Genomic DNA, 19,511 nt, shown 5'->3' with positions numbered 1-19,511 from the left:
AGGTGTGGATTTGTTACACCTGTTTCAATAATTTGTTTTGGGTTGACAATAAGAAACAAGCGATAAAAAATAGAATGGAGATATGCATTACAGAACATTGAGCGTAAAGGTTGCAGATAGCAACACCAGTCGCTGGGATGTTGACAATAAGCCCTTAAACATGATCCACATAGGTGAAAGAGCGGGGAAGAAAAAAAAAATTCTACTCTAATCTCCACTAAAGAGGACACTAAAATCCTATGCATGAAGGGTACCCATCTTGGTCAGCAGTCCTGCAGGGTCATTAGACCGCATCTCTCTCTATATAGAAAAGTATCACTTGTGGTGACCAAATGGATAAACATGAGTCGGGGTAGGTGTCCTGACAACAGTGACAAGTTTGCATTACCAGGAGGAAAAAAGTGTGGAAAGTAGAAATGAAAAAAGAGGGAGAGGAACATGAAAAGAAGAAGGAAAACGCAAGAGTGCGTCCATTCAGGAATCCATCGCCTTCATAGCCAGGAGCCACCCCCAGGTGTCTGGTTCCTGTAGATAAGATAGGCAGGGGTTCCAGATCTTATGGAATAAGGCTTATTTATCCCAGAAGACACTCACAATCTTTTCATTGAGCATGATCCAGGCTAGCTTACGCTTCATCGAGGCCAGGTCGATCTTTTCCAGGCTGTCACTCAATCAAGCTTGCATGTATCTTGTGATATAGTCCACTGGGCATTCAACAGTGCTGGTAAAGTATCTTTGGGAATGTTGACCATGGTGACTGAATGTATGAGAGAGTGAATCCTGGTCCAAAAGTGGAGAACCTTGGGACAGATCCACCACGTTTGGTGGGACGTTCCCACCTGGCCACAACCTCGAAAGCAGGAGGATGAGGGGCCCGGATACATTTTCGAGAGGTGTTCCGGTATCAGGCACCATCTGGTGTACACTTTGTAGCCCTCCTCAACCAATGCTACCTGTTACACCTTCTGGATATGACACACCATACATGTTTTTCTCTTTACTCGATAGGTAGAGCATAATGTTTCAGCACCTGCTTCATGTTCAATATACAGTATGGCTTTCTTGGGTCCTTCACAACAGCTTTGGGGCCTCCTATACAGTTGATGGGTTTTCCCACAGACCACATCTCATCTGGTTCCCCATGTAAGTTAATTGACTTGCACCATACACCAACAACTGCATTGTATGGATATCTATTGCCATATGCTTCACACATTTGAGTGCGTTGAGGATCTCTTTTTTGTGCATTTCCATGTCCAGGTTCTAGCAGCACCAGCTCATGTGGACATATTTATGTTATATATCATTTGTTTGTTCTGGATTTTTGGTTGATATTCTGTCTCATCATTTAAAATACACCTATGATAAAAATTATAGACCCTTCATTTCTTTGTAAGTGGGAAAACGTACAAAATCTGCAGGGGATCAAATCATTATTTCCCCCACTGTAGATTGATATGCACTTCATATATATTTGTAGTCATGTGCTCTTCATTGATAATTGATACTTCAGAATTAAAATGTTCTGTGTAACTGCTGGGCAATACAGCGGACCTGTCACCAGATATATTATAAATGTGCAGCATGTCGTCTGTGTAACCCTTCCAGGTATTTATTACCTCCCACAGAGATCACATGACTCCTCCTGACAGTGTCTTCATCTTCCGATTCAGGGCCAACACAGTCATGTAAATCCTGTGTCTGTGCAGTTCTTGGCTGTGTTCACAAATGACTGACACACATCAGCCCCTGCTGCAGGCTCTCACCTTGTGACTTGCTACAAAGTTACAATGTACAGTCTGATCACTGGGGTAGGGGAGACTGAGGAAATGCCTCCTCCTCCTTCTACAAAGTTACAATGTACAGGCTAATCACTGGGGGAGGGGAGACTGAGGAAATGCTTCCTCCTCCTTCTACAAAGTTACAATGTACAGTCTGATCACTGGGGGAGGGGAGACTGAGGAAATGCTTCCTCCTCCTTCTACAAAGTTACAATGTACAGTCTGATCACTGGGGGAGGAGACTGAGGAAATGCTTCCTCCTGCCTGCGGCAGACTGATGACATCATCACAGCCTAGGCAGAGTCCCTGACTGGAGGTCAGGGGTGACTTTTTTCTAATGATAAAAGGTGGAGCTCTCTGACACAAATATACTGCTGCTGTACTGTATATTGTGATATGTCAGAAAATGATTCATGCATTCATGTAAGGTCACTGGCAGGTCCACTGTAATGTGAAAAGAGTGATTATGTGAGTATTATTACAACCAGAGCTTTTTTCACAAAGCATGGAACCCCCCCCTTCCAACCCCCCCATGTCTCCGCCCCCTACTCACCTCCGAGCACTGTTCCTTGGTTCCACCCCCTACCCACCTCCCAGTGTTGCCTCTTCAAGAGAATACAGAACCAAGAATCATTTTGAGGTGCTATATACATTTGTATGGAATTTGATAGTGAAAAAACAAGAAAGGCAGTAAGATAGATCCCCTGTAGATAGCAACAAACAACAGACCCCCCCCAGCAATAATGGACCTCCAAGTGACAAAAGATTCAGCCAAGCAACAATAGACTCCCTACAGTCAGCATCAATAGAACCTTCAGCAGACAGCAGCAATAGACCCTCCCTCAACAGTAAGTCCCTCCCAGCAAGGATCAACCCCAGGGACAGACTGACAACTCATGGGGCCCCCGGACAATAGGAAATCATGGGGCCCCTGTGTCCTCGCCCACACTCAAACCACACCTAAAAAAGGCTATGGAAGGTACCAAGGGCATCTCATGGGGCCCCCCTACTGACCCTGGGCCCACGAGCAGTGCCCGAGTGCCTAAATGGTCAATCCATCCCTGATCAACCCCCCAGCAATATAAGACCCATCCAAGGCTACAATAGACCCCTCCCTCAACAGTAAATCCCTCCCAGCAAGGATCAACCCCCCAGCAACATAAGACCCATCCAAAGCAAAAACAGAACCCTTCCTCAACAGTAAATCCCTTCCAGCAAGTATTGACCCCCCCCCCCCAGCAATAGAAGATCCATCCCATGCAACAATAGTTCTCCCACCACAAAAATAGATCTCCAGCAACAATAGATCCCCCAGCAGCCAGTATCAATTGACCCTCCAGCAGATGAGATGTAAATATTTTCTTTTTTTGAGGAATATTATCAGAGGAAGTTTCTGAAGGATTTTTTAACACGATATCATTTGAGAAGAACTTGATTTTAAAAAATTTTTTTTGGACTTATAGGGTTTGGACTGCACATATTTTTATTGAGGACTTATTGTATAGCATCTTCTGTTTATTAAAGAATGGAGATAGTTGGATGGGAAGAAGAAGGAGAAATAGAAGCTATAAGAAAAGAGGACTGGCAGCGGGTCGGGGGAGGAGGGAGGGGGGGCTTGGGGGGAGGGAGAGAGAGGAGGGAGAACTAAAATACTTTTTTTTTTTCTCCCTCTCTCTCTTCCTCTTTGTCCCCTTTCTGATGATATGATACCTCCTCCAGAGTTTTCGTTTGGTGGGGGTAGTGGAAATTTTTTGAGTCAATTTGATAGAGAGAGGGGAATCGGGGAGGTTGGAGGAGAGGTGAGCCGTCCATGGGCGGAGGTCAACCCCAAAGTCCTAAATCAAAGGTGGGAATAGACCCACAAATGATTAGCAGGCATTTTACAAGTCTAAAAAGGGGTGGGGGAAAAAATGGGAGGGAGATAGGAGGGGGGAGGGAGGGGAGGGATGGGAGGGGGATGGTGGTTAGGTTGGAAGGTCGGGGGGGAGGGATTTTAGGGTCAATACTCTGCATGATAGAGGGAGGTATAAAAGCAAGGAAAGAGGAGGAGGAGAATTGGAGGAGAGGTAGAGAGAATTAAGAAGAAAGATGGAAGAAATACAGTTTATAACATATAATGTGAATGGGTTGAATTGTCCTGGGAAAAGATTTAGATTATTTAAAGAGTTACATCATAGAGCATCTTCAGTGGTATTTTTGCAGGAGACACATTTTGAGATAGAGTCAAACGTGAAGTTAAAATCTAAATATTATCCAATATGGTATTATGCTGACTCTCCAATTAAAAGAGCAAAAGGGGTTGCAATAAAGCTAGCAAAGAATATGAGATTCGAGCTGGAGGATAGATAGACTGATCCGGATGGGAGATTTTTGTTTTTAAAAGGTAAACTACAAGGAATCGAGTGTACATTAGCCAATATATATTGTCCCAATAAGAAGCCGGAGATGTTTTTGAAGGGTGTGTTGAAAAAACTGATGGACTTTAAAAAAGGCCGTCTTATAGTAGTGGGTGATTTTAAGTTTTGTATGGACCCACAAAAGGATGCAACCTCTTTTGTGCAGAGGGAGGGGGGTAGGTCTCTGAGAGTTTTGAAAAAGGTGATCCACGAGTACCAACTCGTGGACATCTGGAGAATTATGCATATGAAAGATAGAGACTATACCTTCTTCTCAAATGCACATGAGATGTACTCGAGATTGGATTATATATTAATAGATCACCAACTTATTGAATTTTTGGTTAAAATAGAAATAGAGGCAAGGTGTCAGGGCTCCCGGGTATGACCAGAGGTGTGTGACTGACGCAGGGAAACGCAGACTTCAGATATGTTATAAACAATGTAATTTATTAACACTAACAATACAAACATAAACGCAGTGCAATACTAAAACATAACACAGTGCAAACAAACCAAACCAACCACCCACAGATAACAGTACATACAATGCAAGCGTCATCAGGCAGGCCGGGTCAATATCAATCGGGCAGGTAGGTACAGGGGGAGCAAGCGGAGAATGGTCGGGGTCACAAGCCAGGTTCAGCAGGTAGCGGGCAGAGTGGTACAGAGGGTCAGGCAGAGGGATGGTCAGGAACGAGCCGGGGTCAGAGCAGGAGAAGTCAGCAGAGGTCAGATCAGGCAGGGTCAGCGACAAGACAGGAACAGGATGCAGGAACAGGATACAGGGCCCAGGAAAAACACACACCAAGGCAGAGTCTGCAGGTCTGGCCATCCCTTAAATACACCAGTATAAGCAGTTTCAGATGTTTGGCTGGCTGCAAGGTTGAGTCTCTGATTGCTGGGAGCACCCGCTGGCCAGCCCGGTACTGCAGCCCATAAGGCAGGCGAGTCCCACCATTGCTGGCCAGTTCATTCCTGACAGTACCCCCCCTCAAGGAGCGGCCTCAGGACGCTCCAAACAGTCCTAGCTGGGCGAAATGTTCCACCGCCCGGGTCTGGTAACTGGCGGGATATCAAAGACTGGCACACCGGGCAGGACTCCGGGCAGCGGCACACCGGGCTGGACTCCGGGCAGAGGCACATCGGGCTGGACTCCGGGCAGAGGCACATCGGGCAGGACTCCGGGCAGCGGCACACCGGGCTGGACTCCGGGCAGAGGCACATCGGGCTGGACTCCGGGCAGAGGCACATCGGGCAGGACTCCGGGCAGAGGCACATCGGGCAGGACTCCGGGCAGAGGCACATCGGGCAGGACTCCGGGCAGAGGCACATCGGGCAGGACTCCGGGCAGAGGCACATCGGGCAGGACTCCGGGCAGAGGCACATCGGGCAGGACTCCGGGCGGAGGCACATTGGATCACCAGGCGAAGCAGCAGGCAGCGGGCCACCAGGCGGAGCAGCAGGCCCCGGGCCCCCAGGCGGAGCAACAGGCACCGGGCCCCCAGGTGGAGCGGCAGGCACCGGGCCCCCAGGCGGAGCGGCAGGCACCGGGCCCCCAGGCGGGGCGGCAGGCATCGGGCCCCCAGGCGGGGCGACAGGCATCCGGCCCCCAGGCGGAGCGGCGGGTGCCGGACCCCCAGGCGGAGCGACAGGTCTCGGGCCCCCAGGCGGGGCGGCGGGCGCCGGACCCCCAGGCGGAGCGACAGGTCTCGGGCCCCCAGGCGGGGCGGCGGGCGCCGGACCCCCAGGCGGAGCGACAGGTCTCGGGCCCCCAGGCGGGGCGGCGGGCGCCGGACCCCCAGGCGGAGCGACAGGTCTCGGGCCCCCAGGCGGAGCGGCGGGCGCCGGACCCCCAGGCGGAGCGACAGGTCTCGAGCCCCCAGGCGGAGCGACTGGTCTCGGGCCCCCAGGCGGAGCGACTGGTCTCGGGCCCCCAGGCGAAGCGACTGGTCTCGGGCCCCCAGGCGGAGCGACTGGTCTCAGGCCCCCAGGCGGAGCGACAGGTCTCAGGCCCCCAGGCGGAGCGACTGGTCTCAGGCCCCCAGGCGGAGCGTCTGGTCTCAGGCCCCCAGGCGGAGCGACTGGTCTCAGGCCCCCAGGCGGAGCGACAGGTCTCAGGCCCCCAGGCGGAGCGACAGGTCTCAGGCCCCCAGGCGGAGCGACAGGTCTCAGGCCCCCAGGCGGAGCGACAGGTCTCAGGCCCCCAGGCGGAGCGACAGGTCTCAGGCCCCCAGGCGGAGCGACAGGTCTCGGGCCCCCAGGCGGGGCGGCGGGCGCCGGACCCCCAGGCGGAGCGACAGGTCTCAGGCTTCCAGGCGGAGCGGCGGGCGCCGGACCCCCAGACGGAGCGACAGGTCTCGGGCCCCCAGGCGGAGCGGCGGGCGCCGGACCCCCAGGCGGAGCGACAGGTCTCGAGCCCCCAGGCGGAGCGACTGGTCTCGGGCCCCCAGGCGGAGTGACTGGTCTCGGGCCCCCAGGCGAAGCGACTGGTCTCGGGCCCCCAGGCGGAGCGACTGGTCTCAGGCCCCCAGGCGGAGCGACAGGTCTCAGGCCCCCAGGCGGAGCGACTGGTCTCAGGCCCCCAGGCGGAGCGTCTGGTCTCAGGCCCCCAGGCGGAGCAACTGGTCTCAGGCCCCCAGGCGGAGCGACAGGTCTCAGGCCCCCAGGCGGAGCGACAGGTCTCAGGCCCCCAGGCGGAGCGACAGGTCTCAGGCCCCCAGGCGGAGCGACAGGTCTCAGGCCCCCAGGCGGAGCGACAGGTCTCAGGCCCCCAGGCGGAGCGGCGGGCGCCGGACCCCCAGGCGGAGCGACAGGTCTCAGGCCCCCAGGCGGAGCGACAGGTCTCAGGCCCACAGGTGGAGCGACTGGTCTCAGGCCCCCAGGCGGAGCGACTGGTCTCAGGCCCCCAGGCGGAGCGACTGGTCTCAGGCCCCCAGGCGGAGCGACTGGTCTCAGGCCCCCAGGCGGAGCGACTGGTCTCAGGCCCCCAGGCGGAGCGACTGGTCTCAGGCCCCCAGGCGGAGCGACAGGTCTCAGGCCCCCAGGCGGAGCGACAGGTCTCAGGCCCCCAGGCGGAGCGACAGGTCTCAGGCCCCCAGGCGGAGCGACAGGTCTCAGGCCCCCAGGCGGAGCGACAGGTCTCAGGCCCCCAGGCGGAGCGGCGGGCGCCGGACCCCCAGGCGGAGCGACAGGTCTCGGGCCCCCAGGCGGAGCGGCAGGCACCAAGTCACCAGGCACGACAGTGGGCTCCGAGTCAACTGGCATGACCGCTGGCACTGGGTCAGACATTGGATCGTCTGGCTGGACAGCAGGCATCGGGTCTCCAGGCATCAGGTCATTTGGCTCGACAGCGGGCACCGCGTCATCTGGCAAGGCAGTGGGCTCCGAGTCAACTGGTATGACCGCGGGCACTGGGTCAGACATTGGATCGTCTGGCTGGACAGTGGGCATCGGGTCACCAGGCATCAGGTCACTTGGCTCAAGAGCGGGCACCGCGTCATCTGGCAAGACAGTGGGCACCAAGTCACCAGGCACGACAGTGGGCTCTGAATCAATTGGCACGACAGCGGGCACCGGGTCATCAGGTACCGGATTGTCTGGCTCGACAGCGGGCATCGGGTCACCAGGTATGACAGCGGGCACTGGGTCACCAGGCATCAGGTCATTTGGCTCGCCAGCGGGCACCGCATCATCTGGCAAGGCAGTGGGCACCGAGTCACCAGGTACGACAGCGGGCTCTGAGTCAATTGGCACGACAGCGGGCACCGGATCAGGTACCGGATCATCTGGATCAACAGCGGGCATCGAGTCAACTGGCCTAATAGGATCGGCAGGCTGGATCAGTTCATCATGCTGGGTAGAGGCATCAGGCTGAATGCAGGCATCCGGCTGAATAGAGGCATCAGGCTGAGTAGAGGCATCAGGCTGAGTAGAGGCTTCAGGCTGAGTAGAGGCTTCAGGCTGAGTAGAGGCTTCAGGCTGAGTAGAGGCTTCAGGCTGAGTAGAGGCTTCAGGCTGAACCACGGAAGGCAGGTTCTCAGACGGCAGGCTGACCGGTTTGGATACTGGCAGGATGGTATTGGTTGGAAAGAATTTTCGCTTTTTTCTGGTTTTAACTACTGGAGCACTGCAAGTAAACGCAGGTCTGCAAATGGATGGAGCAGCTGGAGACAGAGAAGAGCTGGAGGATGGGACAGAGGAGGGAGCAGTTGCTACAGAGGGCTTTTTTACAGGGTTAAAGGCAGGATAGGTGCAGCGAGTGGGAACAGGGTACTGATATGCGGTAGATAGCAGGGCAGGAGGAGCTGTTGGGAATGCAGGAATAGAGCTTTGAGGAAATAGATTAGAAGCAGGACTGGGTTTTTGTAGGCTGACTGAGGCTGGGTGCAACAAATCTGTCCATGTCTGCAGTATGGGTTGAACAAAGCTGAGCTTACACAAAGTCTGTCTGGTCAATGACTGCACTGCGTTTATACAATCTCTTAGTACCTGTGGTGAACATGCAGCATAATGCTCCAAGAAGCAATCCACATCATCCTCTAATAACCATACCAGGGACTCTACCTGGTCTGCACTAAATGGCGGCAAAAATTCATCCCTGCATTCGGGGGTACCAGATGAAACCAACTCCGCACAAATCTGAATCAATGGCTGCACCTCAGAGAATTCTGTGTCCTGATCTACTAGAACATGAGCGAGCCGTATACATTCTAGCAGTTCATCCCGGGGATACTCCTTCAGAGTTTGATAAGCATACTCTCTGTCATCAAACACTAGCAGATATAAATACACAACCTCATCAAGATCCATCCTTCCCATCAACAAACCAAGATGGCTTCCCTGTGCAGCCACTTCTGGTCAGGACGGCCTTGGTGTAATGTCAGGGCTCCCGGGTATGACCAGAGGTGTGTGACTGACGCAGGGAAACGCAGACTTCAGATATGTTATAAACAATATAATTTATTAACACTAACAATACAAACATAAACGCAGTGCAATACTAAAACATACCACAGTGCAAACGAACCAAACCAAACCAACCACCCACAGATAACAGTACATACAATGCAAGCGTCGTCAGGCAGGCCGGGTCAATATCAATCGGGCAGGTAGGTACAGGGGGAGCAAGCGGAGAATGGTCGGGGTCACAAGCCAGGTTCAGCAGGAAGCGGGCAGAGTGGTACAGAGGGTCAGGCAGAGGGATGGTCAGGAACGAGCCGGGGTCAGAGCAGGAGAAGTCAGCAGAGGTCAGATCAGGCAGGGTCAGCGACAAGACAGGAACAGGATGCAGGAACAGGATACAGGGCCCAGGAAAAACACACACCAAGGCAGAGTCTGCAGGTCTGGCCATCCCTTAAATACACCAGTGTAAGCAGTTTCAGGTGTTTAGCTGGCTGCAAGGTTGAGTCTCTGATTGCTGGGAGCACCCGCTGGCCAGCCCCGGTACTGCAGCCCATAAGGCAGGCAAGTCCCACCATTGCTGGCCAGTCCATTCCTGACACAAGGACACTTTCGGACCACGCACCTGTCGTAATGAAAATGGGATGGGGAAGGCGGTGGATGGGAGGTTTAGGATGGAAGTTAAATGAGGCACTTCTCCAGGATGAGGATACTGCTCAGAAGATTGGGGAAGAGATTAAGCTATATTTTAAGGAGAACGAGACAGGGGAAGTGTCGATAGCTACAGTGTGGGAGAGCCATAAGGTATATATAAGAGGAATCTTGATTGCGATTGGAGCAAAAAAGAAAGAAGAGAGAAAATTAGTGGGCTTCTAAAAGAAATATTAGACCTGGATCAGATATATAAGAATAAAATAACAAAAGAAACAAGGCAGAAGTTAATAAGTAAGAAAGAAGAACTAGAGACGTTGATGGAAGAGGAGAGGAGAAGAGTATATAATAAAGTTTTAAGTGAGAGATATAGATGGGGAGATAGACCAGGAAAATATTTAATGAGAGCCCTGAGTAAAAAGAAAAACAGGAATTATATAGATAAAATAAAAAGTCCCAAGGGGGAGTTGGTCCACTCAACTAAAGAGATTATTAAAGTGTTCACGGAGTACTATAGAAAGTTGTATAACATTAGTCCCCAAGTTTCTTTAAAAGATATTGAAGAGGTTAACACTGAAAAAAGGAAGATATATCTATAAAATGCGGGTCTACCGAAATTAAGCGAAGCACAATTGAACTCCTTGGATGCAGAAATTACCCAGGAAGAAATAAAAGCAGCATTAAGGAGTACAGGGGCCGGGAAAAGTCCAGGACCAGACGGTTATACAGTGAAGTATTATAAAAAATATTGTGAATTATTGTTACCTAAGTTGAAGAAATATATGAATGCTTTGGGAGGTGGGATGGAGGTGAGGAGAGAATCTTTACAGGCCCATGTAGTACTTATTCACAAGGAAGGAAAAGATGCTTCTCAGTGCTCTAGTTATAGACCAATTTCATTACTGAACACCGATACTAAGCTGTACGCAAAGGTTTTAGCAAATAGGTTGAAAGATCTAATGCCTGACTGGATACATGGGGACCAGGTGGGCTTTGTCCCAGGGAGGGAGGGTAAAGATAACGGGTTGAGAACTCTGATGCTTATTCAGAAAAGTAGAAAAGGGAAAGCTCCGGTGGTAGTGTTATCAATTGATGCCGAGAAGGCATTCGATAGAGTTGACTGGGGCTTTATTATGGATAACCTGGAAGTCCTGGGGATAGGAGCGAGAATGCGAGAGTGGATAGGAAAATTATATAGGGAGCCGACCGCAATCATCACGGTAAATGGGGAGAAGTCGGAACCCATTAGGATGTCAAATGGAACAAGACAGGGCTGCCCATTGTCCCCTTTGTTGTATGTTTTGTCATTGGAACCCCTGTTGTCAACAATAAGGAAAAGTAGGGATGTAAAGGGAATTCTGATAGAAACTACAGAACATAAAGTAGCGGCCTTTGCGGACGACTTATTGTTGTATGTGGGGAACCCCCGGATAACACTTCCAAACATAATGAAGATTCTGAAGGAATATGGAGAACTATCGAACTTAAAAATTAATCCAACAAAAACGGAGATTCTGAATATTAATATGCCAAAGGGTGAAAAAGAAAAAATACAAAAGGAATTCCCCTTTATATGGAGAGAAAGAGATATAAAATACTTAGGAATAAAACTTACTGCTTCAAATAAGTACTTGTATAAACTAAACTATATTTCAATGGTAAATGAGATTAGGGAGGAATTAAAAACATTAGAAGGAGGAAACCCATCATGGATAGGACGCATAAACCTGGTAAAAATGGTAATTGTACCCAAAATACTGTATAGATTTCAAATGATTCCAATCAAACTCCCAGAGGTTTTTTTTAGGACAATAAAAAGAATGTTAACAAGATATATAAGGAGAAATAAAAAACCAAGAATATCATATGAAACATTAAGTAGGAACAAACAGAAGGGTGGATTGGGACTGCTAGATGATAAGAGATATTACAAAGCAGTAATTTTAGGAAAGAATTTATGACTGGACATTTAATTTAAAAGGGAAAAGTTGGGTGAAAATTGAAAACGAACTTAGTGGAACTAGTTTGAGTAAGATTATATGGGTGCCAGCACAGTATAGAGGAATTAAAGATAGCACAAGTCTTTACACTTTAAATGTCTTAAGGGTGTGGGACAACTTGCACAAAAATATGAAATGGGACTTCAATTCTATATTAATGCCACTAGGAAACACGGAGTATTTCCCTCCAGATAGAGAAGAGATAACAGGGAAATGGTTTAAAAAGGAGGATGTTCAATTGAGAGATATTTTGGCAGAGGGGGATTTGAGACCACTTAAAGACTTGGAAGAGAAAAAGGAAGAGATCTTCATTAGGATAGACGAGTGGAGATATCATCAATTGAAATGTTTTATTGGGAGTCTCCCGAAACCCTTGAGATTAAAAAAGGATTGGAATATGTTTGAAAGGTTGTTGGAGTCACGAGGGGATGGGAAGCACGGTATTGCCAAAGTATATAGAATACTCACTGAATTAGACACGAACACAAAGTTAATTTTTATAACAAAATGGGAAAGAGATATGGGGGTGGTTTTAGATGAGGATAAACAGAAAAAGATATTTAGATTGATTCACGAGAATGTAAGTATGAGAGAGGTGGAAATAAATTATAAGTGTTTGACAAGATGGCACATTACACCGAATGTTGAGCACAGAATGAGTGTGGAGAATTCAAAGTGGTGTTGGAGGGGGTGTGGAGAGATTGGCACAGTTTTTCACATATGGTGGGAATATCCGAAAATTCAAGCTTTCTGGAAGTCAATAGTTAAAATGATTGGGATTGACATAGGGTTGGACCCAACGATCTGTCTCTTACATACAGTGGGGATCGAAATGTTGGGCACCCCAGCTAAAAATTTGTATTAATGTGCATAAAGAAGCCAAGGAAAGATGGAAAAATCTCCAAAAGGCATCAAATTACAGATTAGACATTCTTATAATATGTCAACAAAAGTTAGATTTTATTTCCATCATTTACACTTTCAAAATAACAGAAAACAAAAAAATGGCGTCTGCAAAAGTTTGGGCACCCTGCAGAGTTAATATCTTGCACTGCCCCGTTTGGCAAGTATCACAGCTTGTAAACGCTTTTTGTAGCCAGCCAAGAGTCTTTCAATTCTTGTTTGAGGTATCTTTGCCCATTCTTCCTTACAAAAGTCTTCCAGTTCTTTGAGATTTCTGGGCTGTCTGTCACGCACTGCTCTTTTAAGGTCTATCCATAGATTTTCAATGATGTTGAGGTCAGGAGATTGTGAAGGCCATGGCAAAACCTTCAGTTTACGCCTCTTGATGTAATTCCCCGTGGATTTCGAGGTGTGTTTAGGATCATTATCCATTTGTAGAAGCCATCCTCTCTTTAACTTCAGCTTTTTCACAGATGGCATCAAGTTACCATCCAAAATTTGCTGAAATTTTATTGAATCCATTTTACCTTCTACTCGTGAGATGTTCCCTGTGCCACTGGCTGCAACACAACCCCAAAGCATGATTGATCCAACCCCATGCTTAACAGTTGGACAGAGGTTCTTTTCATTCAATTCTGTGCCCCTTCTTCTCCAAACGTACCTTTACTCATTCCGGCCAAAAAGTTCAATTTTAACCTCATCGGTCCACAGAACTTGTTTCCAAAATGCATCAGGCTTGTCTATATGTTCATTTGCAAAGTTCAAACGATGATGTTTGTGATGAGGACGTAGAAGAGGTTTTCTTCTGATGACTCTTCCATGAAGACCATATTTGTACAAGTATCTCTTTATAGTGGAATAGTGTACCACAACTCCAGTGTCTGCCAGATCTTTCTGGAGGGATCGTGCAGTCAAACGTGGGTTTTGAATTGTTTTTCTCACAATCCTGCGAGCTGTTCTGTCTGATATTTTTCTTGGTCTTCCAGATCTTGCTTTAACTTCCACTGTTCCTGATGACTGCCATTTCTTAATTACATTCCGAACAGAGGATATTGACATCTGAAAACGCTTTGCTATCTTCTTATAGCCTTCTCCAGCTTTGTGAGCGTCAACTATTTTCAGTTTCAGTTTTCTAGACAACTGCTTAGAAGAACCCATGGTGCTGATTGTTGGGGCAAGGTCAGATAAGTCTGGGCATTTAAAACCTTTGAGATTGACATAACCTGGTCTTCCCAGACGATGATTGAGAACAATCCATGACACTGGCAGGTCTCAGCTTTGCAAAGGGGGCAGTGCATGCTATAAATTCTGCAGGGTGCTCAAACTTTTGCAGACGCCATTTTTTTGTTTTCGGTTATTTTGAAAGTGTAAATGATGGAAATAAAATCTAACTTTTGTTGACATATTATAAGAATGTCTAATCTGTAATTTGATGCTTTTTGGAGATTTTTCCATCTTTCCTTGGCTTCTTTATGCACATTAATACAAATTTTTAGCTGGGGTGCCCAAACTTTCGATCCCCACTGTAATGTCGAGTCATCAGTAAATAAATATAAAGACTCAGGTTTTTGGTACTATCTAAATGCTGCAAAAGGTTTGATACCCAGGTTTTGGCGGAAAACAGAGGTGCCGAAGGAGGAAGACTGGGTTAATAGAGTGAATCAGATTGGTAGGATGGAAAAACTTTATCATATGCAGGAAGACAAGATGGGGGTGTACTATGCGAGATGGGAAAAATCTGGATTGAAAGCGAAATATAGGAAGGTATAACTTAGCATGATAGATAACGTCCTCTTGCTTTAATAGAAAAGAGTGGGTGAGAATGCAGAGGGGAAGGAGGGGGGTGGGGTTAGTGAAATGGGGGGGGTGGAGGGAGTTCTGGGAGAGGAAATAATTTTTAGAGAGGGAAATGTAGAAATGTCTTGGATATTTATGTGTGTTTTTTGATGGAAATTTGTAATAATATGAAAAATCAATAAATATTTAAATTAAAAAAAAAAAAAGGAGGAGTAGCAGGAGCCAGGAGGACTGTGTCCTCAATCTCCTTTCTTGATCCCAAAGGTGGAACATCAGGGGCCTTTGTCACCAAAGCCCCCCAGTGGGGCTCCTAAAAAAATTATAATAAATAATTTTAAAAAAATGTAATAACAAAAATAAACAAATTAAAACAATGGTAATAAATAAATATAATTTAAAAAAACCTACTGACAGCAGTGGTAGAACTACCAGGGTCACAAAGGTCACACTTGCGATCAGGCCTTGGCATACCGCCACCAGACTTGGAGGGAAGGGCCCCGGCTGAGGGTCAGGGTTCATGGTTGCTTGGGTGCTGAAACTTCTAGTTACGCCACTAAGATGACATGACTTTCGCAACATGACAATCAAGCACAACTGCATTGAATGTTGAGGGATTTCCTTTAGATATTTAAATATAATGTACATAGTTTAAATTTTAATTCACAAACTGCTTTTTCTTAGCACTGATCACTGTATTAGTGTCACTGGAGATGTCAGTGGTAGTTAGTCAGTGTGAGTTAGTGTCAGAATGCCCGCCGCAGTCCTGCTGATCGCCGTCATTGCTATTATCAAAAGAAATTCGATTACATACACCACCATTTGTAGACACTATAACTTTCATGGAAACCAATTAATTTACACGTATTGGCATTTTGTTTAGCAAAAACACGGAGCAGAATACATTTTGGCCTAAATTTATGATGAAATTTGATAAAAACATTTTTATTGGATATTTAATAGCAAAAAGTCAAAAATTTAATTTTTTTCTCAAAATTGTCAGTCTTAATTTGTTGACAGCAAAAAATAAAAAACACACAGGTGATCGATCAAATACCAGCAAAAGAAAGATCTATTTGTGGAGGAAAAGGACATAAATTTCATTTGGGTGCAGTGTTGCATGACCGCGCAGTTGTCAGTTAAAGTAACGTAGCGCTGTATCACAAATGATTGGCCTGGTCAGGAAGGGGGGGGAATCCTCTGGAGGGCGAGGGGTTAATAGTACTCACAGCTCAATCAAGATAAGGAATTGCTGAGAGCAGTATGACCAAATAACACCACATTAGAATCCCCCCCCCCCCCCGAAAATAAAGGGATAGGAAGGGGTCTCCACGCCCCCCCGGGAATCACCGCAGGTAAGCACTGGCACCTCCTAGAGACCAGCAAAGTGGAGAGAGACAGAAGGTGTGGCTTGTCTATGTCTGTTATATATATAAACCACAAACTAATGTATTAATCCCACCGGATTGGATGACAGAAAACACAAAACACCCCAATAGAGGGGAAAGGATGAAATATTGTACAGTCCTCAGCTGGGTAAGTCTTCCCCACCATACGGCCCCCACAGAAATCTATAAAGAGGTGCAACTCAATAAAATAATAAATAATCCCATTTCCTCACAAATCGCACACTTATATAGGGGGGTTTGTGGCTGAATTCTGTAATAAGGATGTCGGCAAACATATCGGAAACCTCCCACAATTTCTGCAATAGTTTATATATGATATATACAGAAGATGGTAAATGTTTTGTTTCCTTAGGATGGCTGGATCCCCATTAATCTAATAAATCTCTCCCTATTGATACCCTTACACTCCATATTGGTTGTATAAACTGTCAGACACTTACCTGTAATGAAATCTCTCCAGAAATATATGCAATATATAGACAACATTGATAAAACTGAAATGATGATTAGAAGAGAAATTATCACAGGCATCGTTCCTACAAAAGAAAAGCAGAAGAGATGTAATATTAGTCACTCCCCAACATACTGACTATAATAAACCTATTGCTGCAATCACACAGCATTTATTTTACTGCAAGACGACGTTCACACGGAGGAGTTTTTGAAGCACTTTTGCGGTAAAAAAAAAATTGGCTGAAAAAGCTCAAGAAAAATGTGTGTGTATGTCTGTGTATGTGTATGTGTGTATATGTATGTGTGTGTGTGTGTATATGTATGTGTGTGTGTGTGTCTGTGTGTGTGTATGTATGTCTGTATGTGTCTGTGTATGTGTGTGTGTGTATGTCTGTGTCTGTGTATGTCTGTGTGTGTCTCTGTGTGTGTGTGTCTGTGTATGTCTGTGTCTGTGTGTCTGTGTGTGTGTGTCTGTGTGTGTGTGTATGTGTGTGTGTATATATATATGTGTGTGTGTATGTCTGTGTATGTCTGTGTGTCTGTCTGTCTGTATCTGTATCTGTGTCTGTCTGTGTGTGTGTCTATGTGTGTCTTTGTATGTTTTCACGCTGGGCGTTGTGCTTCCGCTGCGGTGTAAATACTCCTGCTTGCACCATTTTGGGACATGTTTGTTCAGTTAATAAAAAAGCCCCAAAAACTCCTCTTCCCATTGAAATCAATGGAAAACGCCTCCAAGTATTTTTGGTGCAGTTTTTAACCAGCTCCGCGCCGCCCTATAAGAGAAATACAGTTACAGGGCAGCACGGGTGTGCAAAACATCCATTACTCCTAAAGGAAGGATCTCCCAATTTCACCAGCAAAAGTATATGTCCAGCAGGTTCCAGGGAAAGTGAACCGAAAGCGTGTATTGCCTAATTGCAGGCATCGGGGGAGGTGAGCGCACATCTTCACTATTTGAAGGATTCACAAAAGTCACAAATTGAAGAACAACAAGCACCAAGTCACTATATATAAACAATTGTTTATTGAATGGGACTATTATTTTGATGATATTTGGATTCATACTAATCACTACTAATTATTTATGAGCATTTGGTTATTTTTATTTATGGGGGATCATCTAAATGCGTTTTAGTTGAGGGTTATTAGTTGGTTTACTATTTTTATTATATTAAATGAGGGTATTATGAATTTAAATGAAATTGAGGGTATTAGTAAGTACATCATGTCACTAATAGATGATTTATGAGCACTTGGTAAAAAAATTTTTTTAGAGGAGTATTTCATGTGGAATTATTTTGATATTTATTTGGAGGAGATTGATTAGTTGAAACTATCTATTTAAATATTTTTTGGTATTTATACACTTTTATTAGTTATTTGTCTCATAATTTGAATTAATTTAATGGTAATAATTTAATTATTAATTATTGAGAAGTATTTAGGAGCACAACATATATTTGTAGATAATCTTGCATCACTTCCTTTGGGGTGTGAACGCAATTGCGCTGCCCGCTGCCCCCCCACCCATTAGTTCAGGGAGAGGAGTGAGAACACAGCACAGAGTAAAAGCACCACTACATTTTACACACACACACACAAACGGTATATTAGCACATTTAACCCTTTGATCGCCTCTATTAACCCTTTGATCACCCCGTCACCCAGCCAATGCCATTAGTACAGTGCCAGTATATAGAATGTTTCACTGATCACTGTATTCCTGCCACTAGTGACATCAGATAGCATCAGGGTCAGTTAGTTCCCCTCCCAGCCAGGGTCAGCTAACGTTAGATTGCCCGCACACTATCGCACTCACGCTATAGGTCGCTGATCACCGCTATTACTAGTATCCCACCAAGCATTCACCAGTTATAAATCTGCCTTACTAACATACACTTCCTCCCTTCACGCTGCCAAACAAGCCTACTTTGTCATTCTCATCAATACCTTCTCTTCGAGTCCTCGTCGGCTTTTCTCTACCTTTAACTCTCTACTTTCTCCGCCCCCACCGCCACCCAGTGCCTCACTCACTGCCCATGAGATTGCAAACCACTTCCAAAACAAGATTGACGCAATTCGTAGGGATAACGCCACTACACAGGCACCCACCCCACTTAGCATTCCTCATACCATACCTCCCTCAACACTTGCTACCTCTGAAGAGGTCCTCAAGGTCTTCTCAGAAGCCTGCCTCACCACCTGCCCCCTCGCAACTCCTTCGGTCACCCTCCTCCTCCATCCTACGCTCCCTCACCCACATCTTCAATCTTTCCCTCTCTACAGGTGGCTTCTCCTCCCCTCTAAAGCATGTGCACATCACTCCCATACTTAAAAAACCCTCCCTAGACCCCACCAACCAAAACAACCTAAGACCCATCTCCCTGCTGCCATTTACCTCTAAACTCCTAGAATGCTTAGTCTACAATCGCCTGAGCTCCCACCTCACTGACAACAACCTTCTTGACCCTTTACAGTCTGGCTTTAGCCCTCTACACTCCACTGAAACTGCCCTACTAAAACTCTCTAATGACCTACTAACTGCAAAAACCAATGGCCACTATTCAATACTCCTACTACTCGACCTCCCTGCGGCTTTTGACATGGTTGACCATCCCCTCCTCCTTAAAAAACTACACTCTCTTGGCCTCAGAGACTCCACTCTCTCCTGGTTCTCCTCCTATCTATTGCAGTGCTCCTTCAGTGTTACCTATACCGCTGCCACCTCCTCTTCACTCCCTCTTTCTGTAGGGGTCCCTCAAGGTTCTGTACTTGGACCCCTTCTCTTCTCCATCTACACCTCCTCCCTTGGTTACTTGATAAACTCCCACAGCTTCAATTACCATCTCTATGCTGATGACACGCAAATCTATCTGTCTACCCCTCACCTCCCCCCTTCAGTTTCCGCTCGTATCACCAGCCTACTAAGTGACATATCGGCTTGGATGCCACTCCACTTCCTCAAACTCAACCTCTTCAAAACTGAGCTGTTAGTATTCCCTCTTGCCCGTGCCACCCCTATTGACTTCTCCATCAAGATCAACAACACTATCATCAGTCCATCCCCTCATGCCAGGGTACTAGGTGTAATCCTAGACTCCCACCTGTCCTTTCAGCCCCAGATCCAATCACTGACAAAATCATGTAGACTTCACCTCCGCAACATCTCCAAGATACGACCGTTCCTAACCCCAGAAACCACTCAGCAACTTATTCACTCCC

The 19,511-nt window shown here is 47.0% G+C and overlaps 1 protein-coding gene across 1 annotated transcript in view; it reads right to left on the bottom strand.

The window, feature by feature from the left end:
* LOC149451749 (uncharacterized) overlaps positions 1-16,366 on the bottom strand; it is a 46,988-nt gene extending 30,622 nt beyond the window's left edge. Inside the window, exon 1 of the mRNA XM_089690226.1 lies at positions 16,277-16,366. Coding sequence (XP_089546352.1) covers positions 16,277-16,322 — 46 coding nt within the window. The 5' untranslated portion in view covers positions 16,323-16,366. The remainder of the gene's footprint in view (positions 1-16,276) is intronic.
* Positions 16,367-19,511: the final 3,145 nt, after the last annotated feature.

The sequence above is a fragment of the Staurois parvus genome, unplaced genomic scaffold, assembly GCF_062004578.1.
Source record: "Staurois parvus isolate SC_StPar_1 unplaced genomic scaffold, SC_StPar_1.0 ptg000523l, whole genome shotgun sequence".
NCBI classification, from domain to species: Eukaryota; Metazoa; Chordata; class Amphibia; order Anura; family Ranidae; genus Staurois; species Staurois parvus.
This window is presented reverse-complemented; position numbering and strand designations above follow the sequence as displayed.